Here is a 22,170-nt window from a genome sequence, read left to right on the forward strand (position 1 = left end):
TCAGTATATACCGTAATAGGATGAGTAGCCCCCTCCAACCAATGACGCCATTCTTCAAAGGCCAATTTAATGGCCAGCAACTCTCTATCTCCTACATCATAATTTCTTTCAGCGGCCGAGAGTTTCTTGGAGAAAAAAGCACACAGACGCCATTTGCTAGGGGATGGACCCTGCGACAGAACTGCTCCGACCCCCACTTCTGATGCATCAACCTCCACGATGAACGGTTGAGACATATCAGGTTGCATCAGAATGGGAGAAGACGCAAAACATTTCTTAATAGCAGAAAAGGCCTGTAATGCCTCATCCGACCAGACAGAAAAGTCGGCGCCTTTTTTAGTCATATCTGTCAAAGGTTTTACAATGGTGGAATAATTCAAGATGAATTTTCTGTAGTAATTGGTAAAAGCTAAAACCGCATCAGAGCTTTCTGATTCTCAGGCCGTTCCCATTCCAGTACCGCCCGGACCTTTTCAGGGTCCATACAAAAACCAGAGTCAGAAAGCAGGTATCCTAAAAACGGTAGCTCCTGACAGCAAATACACATTTTTCCAATTTTGTGTACAATTTATTCTCCCGAAGGATCGACAACACCTGTCTCATGTGATCCTGATGGGTCTCCAAATCGGGTAAGTAAATTAGTATATCATCAAGGTAAATAACAATGAACCTTCCCACTAAATGATGGAAAATATCATTGACAAATCGCTGAAAGACCCCTGGCACATTAGTTAAACCAAAGGGCATGACAAGATTCTCGAAATGACCTTCGGGTGTATTGAAGGCCGTTTTCCACTCATCTCCTTCCTTAAGTCTGATCAGATTATAAGCCCCTCTTAAATCCAACTTGGAGAACACCTTAGCTCCGACAATTTGATCAAATAGATCAGAAATCAAAGGAAGGGGATACGGATCACGGACCGTAATGAGATTCAATTCCTGGAAATCTAAACACGGTCTAAGTGATCCGTCTTTCTTTTTTACGAAAAAGAAGGCGGCGGCCACAGGGGGCTTAGATGGCCTAATATGTCCCTTTGCCAAACTCTGCAATATACAGTACAGACCAAAATTTTGGACACACCTTCTCATTCAAAGAGTTTTCTTTATTTTCATGACTATGAAGGCATCAAAACCATGAATTAACACATGTGGAATTATATACATAACAAACAAGTGTGAAACTACTGAAAATATGTCATATTCTAGGTTCTTCAAAGTAGCCACCTTTTGCTTTGATTACTGCTTTGCACACTCTTGGCATTCTCTTGATGAGCTTCAAGAGGTAGTCCCCTGAAATGGTCTTCCAACAGTCTTGAAGGAGTTCCCAGAGATGCTTAGCACTTGTTGGCCCTTTTGCCTTCACTCTGCGGTCCAGCTCACCCCAAACCATCTCGATTGGGTTCAGGTCTGGTGACTGTGGAGGCCAGGTCATCTGGCGCAGCACCCCATCACTCTCCTTCATGGTCAAATAGCCCTTACTTTCAAAGTTTTCCCAATTTTTCGGCTGACTGACTGACCTTCATTTCTTAAAGTAATGATGGCCACTCGTTTTTCTTTACTTAGCTGCTTTTTTCTTGCCATAATACAAATTCTAACAGTCTATTCAGTAGGACTATCAGCTGTGTATCCACCTGACTTCTCCTCAACGCAACTGATGGTCCCAACCACATTTATAAGGAAAGAAATCCCACTTATTAAACCTGACAGGGAACACCTGTGAAGTGAAAACCATTTCAGGGGTCTACCTCTTGAAGCTCATCAAGAGAATGCCAAGAGTGTGCAAAGCAGTAATCAAAGCAAAAGGTGGCTACTTTGAAGAACCTAGAATATGACATATTTTCAGTTGTTTCACACTTGTTTGTTATGTATATAATTCCAAATGTGTTAATTCATAGTTTTGATGCCTTCAGTGTGAATCTACAATTTTCATAGTCATGAAAATAAAGAAAATCTTTGAATGAGAAGGTGTGTCCAAACTTTTGGTCTGTACTGTACTTCCGCATAGCTTCTCTTTCGGGTTGGGAAAGGTTGTATAGTCGAGATTTTGGCAGTTTAGCTCCAGGGATGAGATTGAGATTTGTCTTGTTTGCCAGTCAATAGGGTTATGCTCTATCAACCACGGTAAACCCAGAACCATCGGAGCAGGCAAGCCCTTCATAACAAAACAATAAATGGACTCAACATGTGAATCACCCACCCTTAACTGAATGTCATGAACAATATGAGTGTGAGAGGGGAGGAATCAATAGCAAACACTGGTATCTCTTTATCTAATGTGCTAGTTCTAAAACCAAGATTTTGGAGGAACTGAAAATCAATAAGGTTTACCCCCGCACCACTGTCAACAAATACCTCAAAATCAAAATTTACTGAATCTAGCGCCACCATGGCAGGCAGGAGGAAACGGGTATTGCAGGGAGAATGCATATTTGCTGGCTCAGGCTCCCTATTCACACTACCAAGAGTCAGGGAAGTCTTTTTTTTCTCTTTATGTGAATACCTCCGTAGTTTTTCATTACCACTTTGAAGTTTAACAAAAGGACATGCACAAACAAAATGAAGTTTTTTTCCACAGAAGTAACATAGCTTATTCAGCTTCCTAAAATCCCTATCACCTGAGCGAAAGGAAACCTGGGCCCAACTGCATAGGCTCCTCTCCAGCCCCAGATTCAAAAGTCATATTACCCCGGGGACTAGTTGGGACGGATCCACTTACAGATGGGACCCCCCGCTGGAGAGGAATCTTATACCTTTCTCTAAGATGTCTATCAAGCCGCACTGCCAAAGACATGGCCGTCTCCAATGAATCGGGATACTCATGAAAAGCAAGGGCATCTTTCAACCTCTCAGATAGCCCCTGACAAAACTGACTGCGGAGTGCAGAATCATTCCACCCCGAGTCAGTTGCCCATCTTCTAAATTCTGCACAATACGACTCTGCAGTACGTTCTCCCTGTAACAAACTGCGCAGCTTAGATTCAGCCATAGCCATAGAGACCCGGTCTGGGTCATCATAAGTTAAGCCCAAGGCTCTAAAAAATTTCCCCACCGACTGGAGGGATGGTGAACTGGTCGGCAGAGAAAAAGCCCAGGACTGCGTGTCCCCTTTGAGTAGAGATATAATGATCCCCACTCTTTGATTCTCGTCACCAGATGACATCGGCCGCAGATGAAAATACAACCTGCAGGACTCCCTGAACCGAATAAAGTCATTACCACCCCCTGAGAACCTATCAGGGAGAGCGACTTTAGGCTCTAAACAGACCTGATTTCCTCCAACGGCACCAGACGCCAGAGCATTCTGATACTGTGCAACAGAACTGCGGAGAACAGCAACCTCCAGCGATAATCCCTGCATGCGATCAACCAAGGTATCCATAGCCTCCATTTCACAAACAGCAGGGATATGACAGTTTTTTAGGCGGGTAATAATGTCACTATAGGTAGGTAAGCGGGGAAATAACCAAATACGGGAAAACAAACAGAACAAACGACTAGGCCCAAAAGCCAGGGAGAAAAGGGTCACATCCTAGCGATCCCTAAAAGCTTTCCCTAAACTGCTGTGCCCATGTGCATACCCTTAGGGTGTATATGCACATGCCCTCGTACCTAAACCTAAACACCCTGGGCAAACCCTAAGCAGCAGGGAAAAGGGAAGAGGCAACCTGCTTCTTCAAACCAGGAGGAAGCAAGCATCTCCCTAGAGGCCTAGATAAAACACACAAAGGGAAATGAAGGAGAGGACTTATCTTGAGCAGAGCTGGAGCAGACAATCCACCACAAATCAAGAGCTCCCAGGAAAGAACTATAACCCGCACAGGCCACTGGGAGAAGGAGGGATAAATAGCCTCACTAACAATGAAACCCAGTACACCCGAGGGAAGGTGGATCCAGCTCAAACCCAAATCAAAACAAACAAAGAAGTCAGACATGTGCAGTCAGTCTGACAGATCTCTGCACATTCACAGGGCAAGGCGTGACAGGTCCCCAGAGGAGAAGAAATCAGAGGCTTTCTTGCAGTGGTGGTCATTATGTCCTTGTTATTTGTAATACAGAATACAATACTCTACAATGATAAAACTGTATTCATGTAGGAATAGTTACGATGTAAACATACAGTACATAATATAATACTGCACAATGATAAAACTGTAGTTATGCAGCAATACACTAGTAGAAAATGAAAAAGAGCACCTGGAAAACTTAATGTGATAGAGTTGAGACTGACATTATATACTGGCTGACAAGTATAAACTGCTAATGGTACTTGGTCAATGGTCACACAAGATGTTGCCCCCTTTATTTTGGGTTCTGTAGCAGGGTATATGTTGAGGCAGGGTCACACTAATACTGGGCGGTATCTTCCCTTGCTGTGATACAGGGGGCCACCAGCCTTTAGTATGTCCAGGACATCACAGAACCAGTCCTACTGCCTTTTTTGACTCTTGACGAGGTGTTTTAACAAGATAACGCCCCCCACACACACTGCCCGGTCTCCATAACATGCTCTTCGGGGTATGCAACTCCCCTAGTCAGCTCCATCACTAGATCTCTCTCATCGAAAATGTCTGGGACTAAGTGGGGTGATGGGTCTCCCATACACAGCAGCCAACAAAAACCTTGGCTGAACTACGGTTTTAAGATGAAAGAGCTTGGAATGACCACAGAAAGATATCTAGCATCTGTATGACCATTACCATGCCAGAGTGGTCCCCTGTATTGCAGCAAGGGGAGATACCACCCAGTATTAATGTGACCCTGCCTCACCATATACCCTGCTGAAGAACCCAAAATAAAGGGGCCACCACCAAGCACCACCAGCAGTTTATACCTTGTCAATCATAGCTCTAATGCATTAAAGGGGTTGTTCACTAATAGGGACCTTTTCTGGAGACCCCCCTCCTCCAACATGGCTAGATCAGCAGTGGAAATTATACTTACCTGATCCCCGCCGCTAGGTTCCAGCTCCTTCGCTTCAGGTCCTGGGTCTCCTGCATGAACATCCAGTTTGACACGGGTCACGTGGCTATTGTAGCCAGTGACTGCCTGCAGCGGTAATGTATCACCCATTGCGTCACGTCATCCAGTGAGATGACGCAAGGGTGACTCATAGTTTTGCTCTTCTGTAATACCCCCATGCTTCTGTCCTCAGTAATACTGATCCATCTAGTGCCTGTAGTGTCCGATAGGAGTTCTTATAACTCTCTACGTACAATTTTGATATGTGAATTGTAAGGGGACATTCACACAACAGATTTTACAGCAGAATTTTGGCATGTACAGCAGTGCCACGGCCTTTCTACCTTCTATTCATTTCAATGGGAGGCACCACTGAGGATCATGGAGCGGCGACTTAAAGCCGCGGTGCACCTATAAGCCACTGTTCTGCAATTGAGGTGTATGGAAGGCAGAAAAGACGTGGGCGGGTTTTTTGAGGAATTTCGGCGTAAAATTAGTTGTGTGAACGTTCCCTAAGCTGAAAGTAATGTGTAAGGCTATGTCCACATCTGCATTCAGTAAATCCAATAGTCTGTTCTGGCAGAGTAGCAGACTTCCAGAACTACTGTTTCCGGCATAGTCAGACACGGCTGTGGCATGCAGTAATATTTTTCCATCAGAAAGCCAGCATTCATGTCAGAAACCGTGGTGTCTGGCTATGCCTGATATGGTAAATCTGGTAGTCTGCTCCTCGGCCGGAACAGATTACTGGATATAACGAATACAGATGATAATCTAGTCTTAGTAACGTGTCTCCTCTGTATTGACCTCAGTTATAGTTATCTACCTTATCTGCCAGTCAAGAAGGACTACAGGATGCCAATGAAAACATGTAAAGGGTGAATCAATAACGTTTATGGCATCAAATATCTGAAAGGAACTTGTCACTGGGTTTAGGCCACCAAACCACCACCATGTTCTTATACAGCTGGGGTTTAGCTTTTTAAAGATGTCACTGTGATAGCTAAGGAAATCATCTCAGATGAGTCTGGAGGCCTTGCGCACATGAGCATTGTGCAAATGAAGCCAAGGGCACTACAGGTCACTTCATGGTATACGTAGTGAAGCGAGGCGTACTGTCCTCAGCTTCCTCTGTGCAAGAGCTGGACTCATCACCCAGACTCATTCCAGGTAAAAGGTGATTTCAGAAGTTAAAGATCAACAGGGTCATTCATGACAGAGAGCTATGTGAGGAAAAGGAGGGGGGGGGGATCTAGGCACAGGGAGAAAAGTCAGGTGTAGGAAGAACAGTCGAGGCATAGGGAGAGGAGTCCAGGTGCAGGAAGAACAGTCAGAGCACAGGGAGAGGAGTCCAGGTGCAGGAAGAACAGTCAGGGCTCAGGGAAAGGAGTCAATGTGCAGGAAGAACAGTCCAGGCACTGGGGGAAGAATCCTGGTGCAGGAAGAACAGTCAGGGCACAGGGTGAAGAATCCAGGTGCAGGAAGAACAGTCAGGGCACAGGGTGAAGAATCCAGGTGCAGGAAGAACAGTCTAAGCACTGGGGGAAGAATCCAGGTGCAGGAAGAACAGTCAGGGCACAGGGTGAAGAATCCAGGTGCAGGAAGAACAGTCTAAGCACTGGGGGAAGAATCCAGGTGCAGGAAGAACAGGCCTTGCGCAGGGAGAAGAGTCCAGTTGCAGGAATAATAGTCTGGGCAGAGGGAGAAGAGTTCGGGTGCAGGAAAAACAGACCAGGCACAGGGAGAAGTGTCCAGGCACAGGGAGAAGAGTCCAGGCACAGGGAGAAGAGTCCAGGCACAGCGAGAAGAGTCCAGGAACAGGGAGAAGAGTCCAGGTATGGGAAGAACAATCCAGGCACTGGGGGAAGAGTCAAGGTGCAGGAAGAACAGTCAGGGCAGAGGGATAAGAGTCTAGGCATGGGGAGAAGAGTCTGCTGTGTGACGTCTCCCCACCCTACTCTGCTTGATTGACAAGTCTCAACCTGTTAGCGTATAGGGACCGACCTGTCAATCTAGCAAAGCACAAAAGGGAGAAGCTTTAACGGCAGACTCTTCTCCCAATTCCCAGCTCTTTTTAAATAATGTGTTCTCTAAACATTGCAGCTCATAGTTCAGGCGGCAAGAACCTGATAATTATAAAATATGCCTTTACATGTTCAAAAGTGTTAAGCACTCATAAAAGACCCAGACCATCCACTGATCCGATCACAGATCACCATAATACCCCATACTGTACATCTACCTTGTTTTGGAGAGGCTTTCCTGTTCTCATAGAGACAAAAACAATATACCGTATATGCCTCCTGATGTAATGCAGCTCACAATAAACAAACGCGACCCTATCTGGGGAAGTTTTCTTTAAATCACCAAAATAAAGCCTGTTTAGGCTAATAACCTCACTTGTCCCAGATAATAAAACTTAACTTTTACTACCATTAGTTAAAACACTTTCCTAAATATAAGTGGATGTGAGAAAAAACTAGATTAAAAGTATCTCATGCCCTGTCAGTTCTGAAGCTTATTGCTGCGTCTGCAATGTCAATCGGGGGTGCACTCCTCATGCCTTCACATGCTTGAACTCTGCTTTAGCAGGCCAGTGCAGCACCGTCCTATATGTATTGAAAGGAATAGTGGCAAACAAGGTTTACTCTAAGATAGCTTCACTAGTGATTTGCTGCACTAGTTGCCAGAACTGACTCGGACATAGGAATCTAAAAACACTGATTGCTGTCCCCCAACATGTTTCGCCAGCTAACCTGGCTTCATCAGGGGTAACGGACAGAATTGAATAAAGACGTCATCCTTGAACCTTATAAAGGCTATCTCCACCCTAACAACAGGCTGGAGAGCCAATGAACACATTGAGTGTGGGAGGGAGGGTCATTTCCTAAATTGTCCTGCCAATGGAACGGCCAAAAGTCACAGTGACTCTTATCACCGTCACCTAGATGGGTGTGACTTTGAGATAAGGATGCGACTCCAATACCTGCGCAGAGACTTGCCTCCTGCCAACACTGCTGTACTGCCCTGCGGCTGCGTAGGAAATCCAAAACGAGCCGCTCGTCCCAGTGCGCATGCGCCAACACTTAGACTCAGGGAGCGCTCCTCCACCCCAGTGCAGCTGCGCACGGACTTAGTCTTGAGCCTCACAGACGAACCGCTCGTCCCAGTGCGCATGCTCGTCCCAGTGTTCCGCTCGTCCCAGTGCAGATGCGCCAACACTTAAACTCCAAAAATGAACAGCTCGTCCCAGTGAGCATGCGCCAGGACATCGTCCAGAATGCCCAGGACCAAACGATCATCCCAGGGCGCATGCGCCAACACTTAGACTCTGGGCGCGCTCCTCTGCCCCAGTGCGGCTGTGCACAGACTTAGTCTCTCAGCATGGGCTATAGGGTTGTGCGCCTGCGTCAACACTTAGGCTCTGGGCGCATCCTTCAACCTTCATGCGGCTGCGCACGGACTTAGTCTCTCAACGTGGGGTATGGAGTGCATGCGCCTGCGTCGACACTTAGGCTCTGGGTGCATCCTTCAACCTTTGTGCAGCTGCAATTAAGAGACAGGGACAAGTGGGTCTACAGTATCAGAACGTAATGCAACCAGATAATTCGCAAATTATTCATCTCTAATCTAGTTTTAGCTTAGAGGACAAACAGTATAAGCTACTTAAAAGAGGTCTCTCGTTCACCCCAACACCAAATGTTTTGTGTTTTTCTTGGGTGAAGGATGTGAACCTCTTTGCAAGAAAATTAGCTTTGCATAAAGTTCACAAACAAAAAAAAAAGAGAGAGACTGTCGAGCGTTTAAAGAAAAAGAGGATGCGGCCTTGGCAATTCTAGAATCCCTTGACTGTGAGAACCAATACAACCCTGAGTGTATTGAGCCCCCGTTGTCATCACTCAAACCACGGTCCAAATTTACACCACCGTACTCACAGTTTGGAAACATCGAGACATTCGTAAATCTGGTGACCAATGACCTCAGAACCATTAAGACACCTAGATCTGTAGTTAACAACAACCTTGATCCGGATAAAAAATAACAGCTCTTGCAGAACTAAGGGTTAATAGTCAGCTGGTAATAAAACCGTCCGATAAAGGCGGCAATATAGTAATTATGGAGAGACAAATGAATGAGGACTTGGTCATGACGCTGCTAAAGGATACACAGAGATACAAAAAATTAGACACTAACCCCACGGCGCGTTACCATGAGGAGCTCAGAGTCATCCTGACAGCAGCTAAGAGGGATAATTTGATCTCAAAGGATGAACACACATTCCCGTGTAATCCTTGTCCAACTATTGCAACTCTGTATGCAATTCCCAAGATACACAAGCAGAGACAGCCTATACCAGGTAGACCTATTGTATCTGGGAACAATAGTCTTACTGAAAACATAAGTCAATATGTAGATTTTTTCATTTCACCGTTTGTTCCCTCTTTACCGTCCTATATTAGGGATACCAAGGATGTGGTCACCAGATTACAGGAGATTCAGGTTCGAGATCACACCTATCTTGCCAGCCTGGATATTGAGGCATTATACACAAACATTAGGCATGATCTGGGAATACAGGCAGCAGCCTCCTTTTTATTCACAAAGGGCACTCAATTTCACACTTACATCGTAATAGTGGTACTTACACTATTACGATTTTTTCTCACACACAACTATTTTTTATTTAATGGTAATTTTTATTTACAGCAAATTGGCACAGCAATGGGTAGTAAGTGTGCACCAAATTACGCAAATCTTTTTTTAGGGTGGTGGGAGAACACTATTGTTTTCACGGAACACTTTCAACAATACACTGAGCACATTTTATTTTTATTTTGGGGGCGTTTCATAGATGACGTCCTGATTCTATGGGACGGCACAGTGGTACTTTTTCCAAAATTTGTGAATAGTCTAAACACAAATGATATTCACTTCAGAGATACATGAACACACTCTAACATTTCTTGACCTTAGAATCTCCATTGACTCTGGTGGCCATATCAACACTGAAGCATATCGGAAACCCACGTCTACTAATAACCTTCTACATTGGCAGACTCATCATCCTCTGCCTCTGAGAAGAGGAATACCCACTGGGCAGTATATTAGGGCACGTCGTAACTGCTCGGATGACTCTGCGTTCCTCAGGGAATGCGATACTCTATTTGAAAGGTTCCACCAAAGGGGGTATCCTAAAACGACCCTACACAAAGCCTTCTTCAGAGCTAAGAGCACTAATCGTTCTGACCTTCTGAGTCAAAAACAGAAAAATGTCACCTCTGCCACCATTAGGTGCATTGGCACCTTTGATGTACAGCATCGCAAAGTTTTCCAATTCTTGCAAAAGCACTGGCACATCTTACGAGCCCATAATGATCTTAGAGAAGTGCTAATGACTAAACCTAGTATAACCTATCGTAGAGGGAAAAACCTCAAAGACCATCTAGTGCCGAGTTTTTACAAAAAAGACCCCCCAAAAACGATGTGGCTGAGATCTAATGTGGAGGGCAGTCACCCATGCGGAAGATGTAGCTTTTGTCCATACATCAAACAGACAAAAGATTTCATCAATCCCGTGGACGATAAAAAATATGAGATCAGGCAATTTATTAATTGCCAAACCACGGGAATAGTGCATGTGGCTCAGTGATCCTGTTCTAAATTATATGTTGGCAAGACATCATAAGAATTCCGACGGCGAATCTGCCAACATATAAGTAGTATCAATACCAAATCAGATACTACGATATCTAGGTATGTTAGAACCTCCCACGTTTTCTTCTTTTTTAGAATAGTTCTCTGCGCAATGTATTTAATCCAACAGTAAGTATCTTTGTTATTTAAGTGAGCAGTAGATAATGAGACGCTGCTAAAATGTATTTAACCTGACTGTTTATGGTACTCTAGGTACAGGAAGAATGTATGTCTATGACTTTGCCAGGTTGAGTACTGCATGTCTGGTTATACACAAGCCTCTGAACCTTGGATTATATAGAGACAATGTTCATTCCCTGACGATAAGGGCACTATAGGGAATGTTTCCCACATCCTATATATAAGGGCACTATAGGGAATGTTTCCCACATCCTATATATAAGGGTACTATAGGGAATGGTTCCCCATATACTATGTATATATGACAGCAAGCCCCAAGATAAATCTGCCAGTTAGGATTGAGGATGGGTGACCTAGGGCAGTAGCAGTACTGCGCGCTGGAAGACTAAGTCCATGCTCAGCTGCACGAAGGTTGAAGGATGCGCCCAGAGCCTAAGTGTTGACACAGGCGCACAACCCTATAGCCCACGCTGAGAGACTAAGTCTGTGCGCAGCCGCACTGGGGCAGAGGAGCGCGCCCAGAGTCTAAGTGTTGGCGCATGTGCACTGGGATGATCGTTTAGTCCTGGGCAATCTAGACTATGTCCGTGCGCAGCCACACTGGGGCGGAGGAGCGCGCCCTGAGTCTAAGTGTTGGCGCATGCGCACTGGGACAAGCGGTTCATTTTTGGAGTTTAAGTGTTGGCGCATGCGCACTGGGACGAGCATGCGCACTGGGACGAGCGGTTCGTCTGTGAGGCTCAAGACTAAGTCCGCGCGCAGCTGCACTGGGGCGGAGGAGCGCGCCCTGAGTCTAAGTGTTGGCACATGCGCACTGGGACGAGCGGCTCGTTTTGGATTTCCTGCGCAGCCGCAGGGCAGTACAGCGGTGTTGGGAGAAGGTAAGTCTCTGCCCAGGTATTGGAGGCGCATCCTTATCTCAAAGTCACACCCATCTAGATGACGGTGATACGAGTCACTGTGATTTTTGGCCGTTCCATTGGCAGGACAATTTAGGAAATGACCCTCCCTCCAACACTCGATGTGTTCATTGGCTCTCCAGCCTGTTGTTAGGGTGGAGATAGCCTTTATAAGGTTCAAGGACGACGTCTTTATTCAATTCTGTCCGTTACCCCTGATGAAGCCAGGTTAGCTGGTGAAACATGTTGGGGGACAGCAATCAGTGTTTTTAGATTCCTATGTCCGAGTCAGTTCTGGCAACTAGTGCAGCAAATCACTAGTGAAGCTATCTTAGAGTAAACCTTGTTTGCCACTATTCCTTTCAATACATATAGGACGGTGCTGCACTGGGCTGCTAAAGCAGAGTTCAAGCATGTGAAGGCATGGGGAGTGCACCCCCGATTGACTTTGCAGACGCAGCAATAAGCTTCAGAACTGACAGGGCATGAGATACTTTTAATCTAGTTTTTTGCTCACATCCACTTATATTTAGGAAAGTGTTTTAACTAATGGTAGTAAAAGTTAAGTTTTATTATCTGGGACAAGTGAGGTTATTAGCCTAAACAGGCTTTATTTTGCTGATGTAAGGCTGCCAGAAGAAAATTTTGAAGATCACATGAACTTCTATCAACCTCTTAAGTTAATCAGCTCATCTTACACACGATCACCTTGAAAGGGTATAAATTGGGTAGACCAGTTGCAGGGGAGGTATTTTATTTTTAGGAACTGTTAAACAGCATACAGTTTATTACAGAAGTATTTTGGCCATTTGAGGGATATTTTCATGTACTGGGCAGATGATCAGAAAATGTCATAGCGACCTAGAAAGTCCTCACGGGATGGACATCCCACTATAAGGAGAGACAACAGGTGTAACACTGCAGGATTATACAGGCACGTCATGGAAGGATTATATAGGTGTACAACTGCAAAATTATAAACGTGCATCATGGCAAAAATATAAAGGTGCGTCACCATGGTAAAATTATACAGGTGCACAACCACAAAACTATACAGGCGCACCAGGAATATACAGGTACACAATGGCAGGAGTATATAGATGCACCACAGCAGGATTATATAGGAGCACCAGAGAAAATCTATCCAGGTACACCGTGGCAGAATTATACATGTGCACAATGGCAGGATTATACAGGTACATCATGAAAGGATTAAACAGGTGCACCATGGCAGGTTTATATACCATAGGTCCACCATTACAGAATTATACAGGCGCACCACCACAGGATTACAGAGATGCACCACCAAAGGATTAGACAGGTCTAATATCTCAGGATTATAGAGGCGTACCACCACATCATAGCAGGTTTATATACCATAGGTCCACCATTACAGAATTATACTGTCTTGGCCTTTGGTTTGCGCTGTGACACTGTTGCCACACTTGCAGTTGCCCGCGGCAACGTGTTGCTGTGAGAGCATGCGGTGGCAGTGTCTCGGCCTTCTGGGTGATTGCCGTGACATGGTTGCCACGCATGCTGTTGCCGGTGGTTACGTGTTTGGTATGCTTATGTGTGCACTTCCCCTTTAAGTTGTAGCCTCCCTCTGTCTGGTGCTGTAAGGGTTAACTCCCTGACTGGGTGTGGTCACTTGGCTTATATCTTCAGTGGTTTCCTGGCTGGAGTCAGTTGTACTTCAGCTGTGGTTGGTGCTGGAGTTCTGCTCCAGTCCAGGGTGTTCCATCTGTCCAGTGAGGACCACCTAGTGGTCATCAATTTTATCTCGGTGTCTCCTTCTCTTCCTGTCCCTATTTGTATGGAGTGGGTTATGTTCAGGGTGTTGTATGTCTAGTTTGATGTTACATGTCTGGTGGTGTTTGGTGTCCAGCATGTTTACTAGACATTCCCCTGTCATGTTTATTGCAGCTATGGGTGTCCTGGGTTCCTGTGTGGTTTGTGGTGTGTGCTGTGTCCTTTAATGTTGGTGTGGACAGCAGCACTAGTGCACGGGTTCCAGTCAGTGTGTCTGTGGCAGGTAAGTGTGTTACTGGTCTCGCTTACCTGCCATCTCCTTATGCTGTATGTGTTCCCCTCTCCTTGCAGCCTGGCCTCAGATAGAGACTCCTGTTCCTCCATTACTGGGATGAACAGGTCGTCTCTTCCCTGCTCCTTGGTGAGGGATTACCAGGGCGACTTAGGGTCTCTAGGAATCCTGAGTATGAGCCGTCCTATCATCGGGGTCCGCTCATACGGTGAGGAGTCAGGGAGAGGATTAGGGACTCTGTAGGAGGTGACCTGCTCTCTTATTACTCCTTTTGGCCAGGCTGATCCCCTTTTACCCTTTGACACCGCACGGTGGGGGGTTTCCCCCCACTCCCCGCCGTGGCATATACAGGCGCACCACCACAGGATTACAGAGGTGTACCACCAAAGGATTAGACAGGCCTAATATCTAAGGATTAAACAGGCACACAATGGCAGGTTTATATACCATAGGTACACCATTACAGAATTATACTGGTGCACCACCCCAGGATTAGGGCTCATGCACACGACTGTATAGCCGTGGTGATCGTATTGTGGACCATAAATGGCCGGTCAGCTGGCGGCACTGGCCTGCGCACTCCTTGGTGCGGATGCGGATCCACTGACTTGAAAGGGTCCGCAATCCGGAAGATACGACCAAAGATAGAACTTCACATATCTTTTTTGGAGCAGAGGCACAGATCAGAAGCCCAGGGAAGGGCTTTCGGGTCTCTGCCTCCACATTGCAAAAAGATAAGCATGTTCTTTCTTTGGCCATATCTTGCGGATCGCGGACCCATTTTCGGTCCACAGCACGGGCACTGAGTCAGTACGGTCGTGTGCATGAGCCCTCATGGAGGTGCACCACCACATGATTATACAGGTACAAAATCTCATGATTATATTGGTGCACCACCAAAGGATAATACAGGTGCAATATCTCAGAATTTTGAAAATGTCCCACCACATGATTATACAGGTGAAATATCTCATGATTATAGAGGTGCACCAAAGAAGGAATATACACGTGCACCGTGGCAGGATTATACATGTGCACCACAGCAGGATGGATCATCATGGCAGGTTTATATACCATAGGTACACCATTGAAGAATTGTACATGTGCACCACCACAGACACAAGGGTTATAGAGATGCACCAAGGTAGGGCTCTAGAGGTGTATAACTGTATGTTTATAAAAGTGCTCCACAGCAAGATTATACAGGTGCACTACTATAATACTGTACAAGTGCACTATGCAGGATTATACAGGTGCACATACAAGTGCACCATGTCAGGATTATATAGGTAAACTACCCAGGATTACACAGGTGCACCAAGTAAGTAGTAGAATGGAGAACCGCACTCAATTCAGTAGTCTCTGGTGCCAATCAAGGGCTGGGAACAGCCAATGTACATTTAGCAAAAATTGAGGCACACAGATTTAAAGTGTTGTAATCAAACTTTTTTATTTTTAAGTTTTGCAGTAGTTTCATCCAATAGCCCAATATTTATCCTTGGTACAAACAGAGTATTTTGACCAGACGTTTCGGTCATTTCAGACCTTCATCAGTGGTCACATTTTTTATCTGTTCTGGTGGGGAGATTCGGTCATCAGGGCTCGGATATGTGTGGTCACCAGAACAGATAAAAAATGTGACCACTGATGAAGGTCTGAAATGACCGAAACGTCTGGTCAAAATACTCTGTTTGTACCAAGGATAAATATTGGGCTATTGGATGAAACTACTGCAAAACTTAAAAATAAAAAAGTTTGATTACAACACTTTAAGGCTACATTCACACGTCAGTATTTTTCTCTAATCCGATTTTCTGTCCGTTTTTTGCGGATCCGTTGTTCCTGAAAATGTTTCCGTATGTCATCCGTATGTCATCCGTTTTTTGCGGATCCGCAAAAAACGGAAACGTGTATAAATTTCAATAAGCAAATAAAGTTGTTTGGATTTCTTAAAAAAAATAAAAAATAATTAAAGTGTAATTTCCAGGAACGGATTCCGTATAAAACGGATGACATACGGAATGACATCCGTATGTCATCCGTTTTTTGCGGATCCATTGACTTTGTATTGTACCAGGATCCGATTTTTCAGGAAAAGAATAGGACATGTTTTATATTTAAACGGACATGCGGAACGGAACAACGGAAACGGACAGCACACATTGTGCTGTCCGATTTTTTTCAGGACCCATTGAAAATGAATGGGTCCAGATCTGGTCCTGATCTGTTCCGCAAAAAAACGGAACAGATCAGGAAAGAAAAAACGGACGTGTGAATGGACCCTTAATCTGTGTGCCTCAATTTTCGCTATATACACAGGTGCACCATCACAGGATAAAGTCACCTCTCTGTTTCTGTAATACAATGTAAGATAACACACAAGTGACTCCTGACGGACACAATGCCCGCATGGTATGGCCCACTTACGTCTTGCTCTTGATTCCCCCAGCTGGAGAATTATCGATCTCTGGACAAATCTTCTTTACAATTTCATAATATCTCTGAGTTTTAAACTCTGATGGAAACACAAGGGCAGAACAGCCAACCTGGAATAAAACCCAAAAGTCAGAACCAGAGGCAGTCCAATGCAATGACGCGATTCATCTATAATGTATACATCATAAGAATTTCCAGAGTGTATAAAATCAGACGGTTCCCTATATCCCCTAAAATGTATATCACTGAATCTGTGGACCTCAAAACATTTGCTATATATATATATATATATATATATATATAGTAATAAAACTAGACAGATAGTAAAGATACAAGAATAAAATGGTGGTGGAAGTTTAGTGTCTCAAATCATATGACAGGTTTCTTTTAATATTACCTTAAAACACCTTTTTAGGATTTTCAAAGCGAGTCTGTCACCACCATATCTATATACACGGAATACCCCTTTAATGCTACAGGGTTACAGCAGTTTTCATTTCTCTGCATTGCAAAGGGAGAAATCCATGCCGCAGGTCAAGGTCATGCAGATTCAATTACAATTTTATCCGCTTTGCTACTACCGTATTACACTGCAGTACCGCCGCAGGAAATTCCTTCATGTTTTCTCCAATTTATAACTAATCACAATTGACCACAAGAAAGTATAACTCATGCACACGGCCATTGTTTTGGTCCGCATCCGAGCCACAGTTTTGGCGGCTCGGATGCGGACCCATTCACTTCAATGGGGCCGCAAAAGATGCGGACATCACTCCATGTGCTGTCCGCATCCGTTGCTCCGTTCCGTGGCCCCGCAAAAAAAATATAACCTGTCCTATTCTTGTCCGCGCTTTGCGGACAAGAATAGGCAGTTATATGTAAAGGCTGTCCGTGCCGTTCCGCAAACTGCGGAACGCACACGGACGCCATCCGTGTTTTGCGGATCCGCGCTTTTTCGGACGGCTAAACACACCACGGTTGTGTGCATGTGGCCTTAGGGAGAATTCACATCACCGCTATTTTTCCATTCTTCTGATCCGTCAGAAGGACAAAAAAATAAAGAAAAAACAAAAACGATCCTGTGCATCACTTATGCACATTTGGCATCCGTTTGAGCCATTTCCGTCTGAGATCCGTTTTTTTTTAAGGAAAAAACTCCTGAACGCAGAACTTTCTTTTCTGTGTAAAAAGTCAGATCTCAGATGGAAATAGCTCGAATGGATGCCAAATGTGCATAAGTGATGCAAAGGATAATTTTTTTTTTTACAGGATCTGTTTTTTTCTGTTCTTCTGACTGATCAGAACGGAAAATGAAACAGAGATGTGAACTCTCCCTTAATTGCTGGTAATGACAGGAGCCTTTGAAGTGCAGGAAGCACGGTATGCTGTTTTTTTCCGCGCTCCTCCCTCCCCCTCTCCACACCAACTTTGTTATCGAGCCCTCCAATATTAACCACCTTTTTCCCCTCCTACGGTGGCTGCTGTGGCAAGAACAGACAATTTCTGTGATAATGCTATCATGGCATCCAGACTCATTCTATCTGCGATTGTTAACGGAAATGTGAGCTGCATTTTAAAGGGGATTACTGGAGGATTATCCTCAGGATAGGCCACCAATATTAGTGGGGTGGGGGTCTAACACTTCTTACCCTAGCGTATCAGCTGGTTGCAATGGCCACGTTGGATGATCATGGTGTACAGAGGTGATGCGGATATCCTCACCGGCGTCCTGCGTATGGCAGCTGCCAATCGCAGGACGCCGGTGAGGATATCCGCATCACCTCTGTACACCATGACCATCCAACGTGGAACAGATAAGTTTAAACTATTGGTGACTCAGTGCTTCTGACTTAACGCTGCCAAGCGTATGGGGCACACCTCCTTGAACAGTAGGAATTATTTATTGGCATTATCTGACCATAATATCTGCTTCAATGTTGGAGAGTATGCCAAATGATTTTCTGTGCATTGAATAAAGGTGTTTCCGGACAGGAGTTGACAGTACTGGCTCGGATTACAATAGCACTGTGCTTTCTTGACATATCATATTTGGAATCAGATATCTTGTGGTCATAAGGAAAGTGGATCTGGGCTGATCTTATCATTTCACCCTGGACGGCAATATGTGTGTGTTGATTGGCGACGCCTGACTTTTTGACCGGCTATCTTGAGGTCATATATGTTTAACATAATTTAGTCCCCTGAGGAATTGGTAGTAACCAAGGAAACGCGTCGGGACATCTCTAATTACCATCATAAGGGACATAACCAGGTCCCCAGTGTATTGGGCGACACTAGTGCTGTATCATCATATCTTGATTTTTCAGGCAGAAGCACTGTGTAGCCAAATTCCATATACTTTCGCTAGCTGTGTTTGGACTACCAGTAGTATCAGGAGTGATCGGACCTGTTCACACCTGCCAGACGAAGCTGCGCAGTCTAAAAATAGGAAGGGAGACTCTAGGGCTTGTAAGCTAGAGTGGGTACAGAGACAGACCTAGGGCTTGAGACCCAGCACTGTGTCCTTCCGTCTGTTTTTCCTCTCACTCTATCTATATTGCTGTCCCTTCATTGGGTCCCTTCCTCACCTTTAGGGTCCATTCACACGTCCGTTTTTTCTTTCCTGATCTGTTCCGTTTTTTCTGGAACAGATCTGGACCAGATCTGGACCCATTCATTTTCAATGGGTCCTGGAAAAAAACGGACAGCACAATGTGTGCTGTCCGTTTCCGTTGTTCCGTTCCGCATGTCCGTTTAAATATAAAACATGTCCTATTCTTTTCCTGAAAAATCGGATCCTGGTACAATACAAAGTCAATGGATCCGCAAAAAATGGAAGACATACGGATGTCATTCCGTATGTCATCCGTTTTATACGGAATCCGTTCCTGGAAATTACATTTTAATTTTTTATTTATTTATTTATTTCCAAGAAATCCAAACAACTTTATTTGCTTATTGAAATTTATACATGTTTCCGTTTTTTGCGGATCCGCAAAAAACAGATGACATACAGATGACATACGGAAACATTTTTAGGAACAACGGATCCGCAAAAAACGGACAGAAAATCGTATTATAGAAAAATACTGACGTGTGAATGTAGCCTTAGATATACTGCTATTTAACATACCTATGCAGTTTTTAGTTGTAATCAATGCAACATTCTTTGTAAACTTTTTGGGCCTATTATTTTATATATAAACATTAAATGTTAAGTTTTATTACAAGCTACCCACTATATGTGAATTGTTTTTGAGCAGCTACTGTCACATAATAATACGGAGGATAAATGGGAGAACTTTAAATCCACATTGAGTAATTGCACAAAAATTTTTATTCCTTTAGGTAACAAGTATAAACGGCTAAAATGAAACCCCCCATGGCTTACAGCTACTGTGAAAAGGGCAATAAAAGACAAAAAAAAGGGTATTTAAAAAATACAAATCTGAGGGGTCAGCTGTAGCGTTTGAAGTTTACAAAGGGCTTAAAGGGATTCTGTCACCTGGATTTTAGTGACAGAGCTTTTAACATCATCACATCAGTCTGCTTGTTTTGTATTAAAATATACTACCATAGTATTACTACCCTAAGTGTTGTCCTTTGTCTAGAAAATCGCTTTTATTAATATGGTAATTACCTGGGTAAGGTGCCCAAGGGGCTTTCCCTCCGGCCGTTGGTGCCCAGCCGCGCCCCTTCTCCTGGAACACCCAGCACCGCCCCACTGCTAATTTATTCACTCTTCATTGCCGGCTGGCGCATGTGCAGTGCGTCCTGTGAGGCCGATTCCAGGTGCTGACATGTGTATCCACGGCGCATGCGCGAGCTTATGGCTCAGCGAACGCATTCTGTGGATACACATGTCAGCGCCTGGAATTGGCCTCACAGGACGCACTGCACATGTGCCAGCCGGCAATGAGGAGTGAATAAATTAGCAGTGGGGCGGTGCTGGGTGCTCCAGGAGAAGGGGCGCGACTGGGCACCAACGGCCGGAGGGAAAGCCCCTTGGGCACCTTACTCAGGTAATTACCATATTAATAAAAGCGATTTTCTAGACAAAAGAAAACACTTAGGGTAGTAATACTAGTATATTTTAATACAAAACGAGCAGACTGATGTGATGATGTTAAAAGCTATGTCACTAAAATCCAGGTGACAGAATCCCTTTAATAAAATCTGTAAAAAGGAGACAAAATTAGCAAAAATACAAAATGAACAGCAGGTGGCAAAAGAGAGCAAAAGAAATCCCCAAAAATTATTTAAAAATAAAAATGCTAAAAAAAAAAGAAGGTCTGACCAGGTAGGTCCCCTACATAATGGTAATGGGGGGGGGGTAGTCACTGAAGATAACGAAAAGGCAGAATTACTAAATGGGTTTTTAGCTCTGTATATACAAAAGAAGAGAAAGTAGGTGATATCTGTGGTGCTGGGGCTGTTAGTACATCCAGTAGTATACTCAATTGTATAACTGTAGATATGGTCCAAGAGAAGTTAAATAAGGTAAATGTGAACAAGGCTCCGGGTCCAGATGGATTACCCCCAAGAGTTCTTAAAGAGCTCAGTTCAGTCATTGCTGTGCCCCTGTTTATAATTTTTAAAGATTCTCTAGGAACTGGTACAGTGCCAAGTGATTGGCGCAAGGCAAATGTGGTGCCCATATTCAAAAAAGGATCTAGGTCCTCCACAGGTAATTATAGACCAGTTAGTTTAACTTCTGTTGTGGGAAAAATGTTTGAAGGACTCTTAAGGGACTGTATTCAGGAGTATGTGACTGTAAATAACATAAGTGACAACAAACATGGGTTTACCAAGGACAGAAGTTGTCAGACTAATCTGATTTGTTTTTATGAGGAGGTGAGTAGTAGCCTGGACAGAGGGGCGGCTGTGGATGTAGTGTTTCTGGATTTTGCAAAGGCTTTTGATACTGTACCTCATAGACGTTTAATACTGTAGGTAAAGTAAGGTCTATAGGCTTGGAAAGTATAGTTTGTAATTGGATTGGCAACTGGTTGAAGGACCGTGTCCAGAGAGTTGTGGTAAATGAGTCCTTTTCAGAATGGTCCCGGGTTATAAGTGGTGTACCTTGGTAGTGCTGGGTCCCCTAATATTTAATTTATTTATTAATTAATGATATTGAGGATGGGATTAATAGCACCATATCTATTTTTGCAGATGACACTAAGCTGTGTAGAACTGTACAGTCTATGGAAGATGTCCACACACTACAAGCTGACTTGAACACTCAGAGTGATTGGGCATCAACTTGGCAAATGATGTTCAATGTGGATAAATGTAAAGTTATGCAACTTGGTAGTAATAATCTCTGTGCTTCATATGTCCTAGGGGATGCAACACTGGGGGAGTCACTTATAGAGAAGGATGTGGGTATCCTTGTAGATAGTAGATTAAATAAGAGCATACAATGTCAATCAGCTGCTTCTAAGGCCACCAGGATATTGTCATGCATTAAACGAGACATGGACTCGCGGGGCAGGGATGTAATATTACCACTTTACAAAGCGTTGGTGCAGCCTTATCTGGAATATGCAGTTCAGTTCTGGGCACCAGTCCATAGAAAGGACGCTCTGCAGCTGGAAAAAGTACAGAGGAGAGCGACTAAACTGATAAGGGACATGGAAGGTCTTAGTTATGAAGAAAGATTAAAAGAATTGAATTTATTTAGTCTTGAGAAGAGACGTCTAAGGGGGGACATGATTAACCTATACAAATATATAAATGGGCCATTCAAAAAATACGAAGAAAAACTGTTCCATGTAAAATGCGCTCAAGAGACAAGGGGGCACTGCCTCCGACTGGAGAAGAAAAAGTTCAGTCTCCAGAAGTGTCAAAACTTCTTTACTGTAAGAACTGTGAATCTGTGGAATAGACTTCCTCAGGACGTGGTCACAGCAGGTCCAGTGGACAGTTTTAAAAAGGGGTTAGATGAATTCTTGAAAGTAAATGACATTAATGCTTATGAAAACATATAGAAATCTG

The 22,170-nt window shown here is 44.2% G+C and overlaps 1 protein-coding gene across 1 annotated transcript in view; it reads right to left on the reverse strand.

Moving 5' to 3' along the window:
* Positions 1–22,170, reverse strand: part of ACSF2 (acyl-CoA synthetase family member 2) — a 183,074-nt gene that overhangs the window by 87,661 nt on the left and 73,243 nt on the right. The window contains exon 5 of the mRNA XM_040437968.1: positions 16,165–16,283. Coding sequence (XP_040293902.1) covers positions 16,165–16,283 — 119 coding nt within the window. The remainder of the gene's footprint in view (positions 1–16,164; positions 16,284–22,170) is intronic.

This window comes from Bufo bufo, chromosome 6 (genome assembly GCF_905171765.1).
Source record: "Bufo bufo chromosome 6, aBufBuf1.1, whole genome shotgun sequence".
NCBI classification, from domain to species: Eukaryota; Metazoa; Chordata; class Amphibia; order Anura; family Bufonidae; genus Bufo; species Bufo bufo.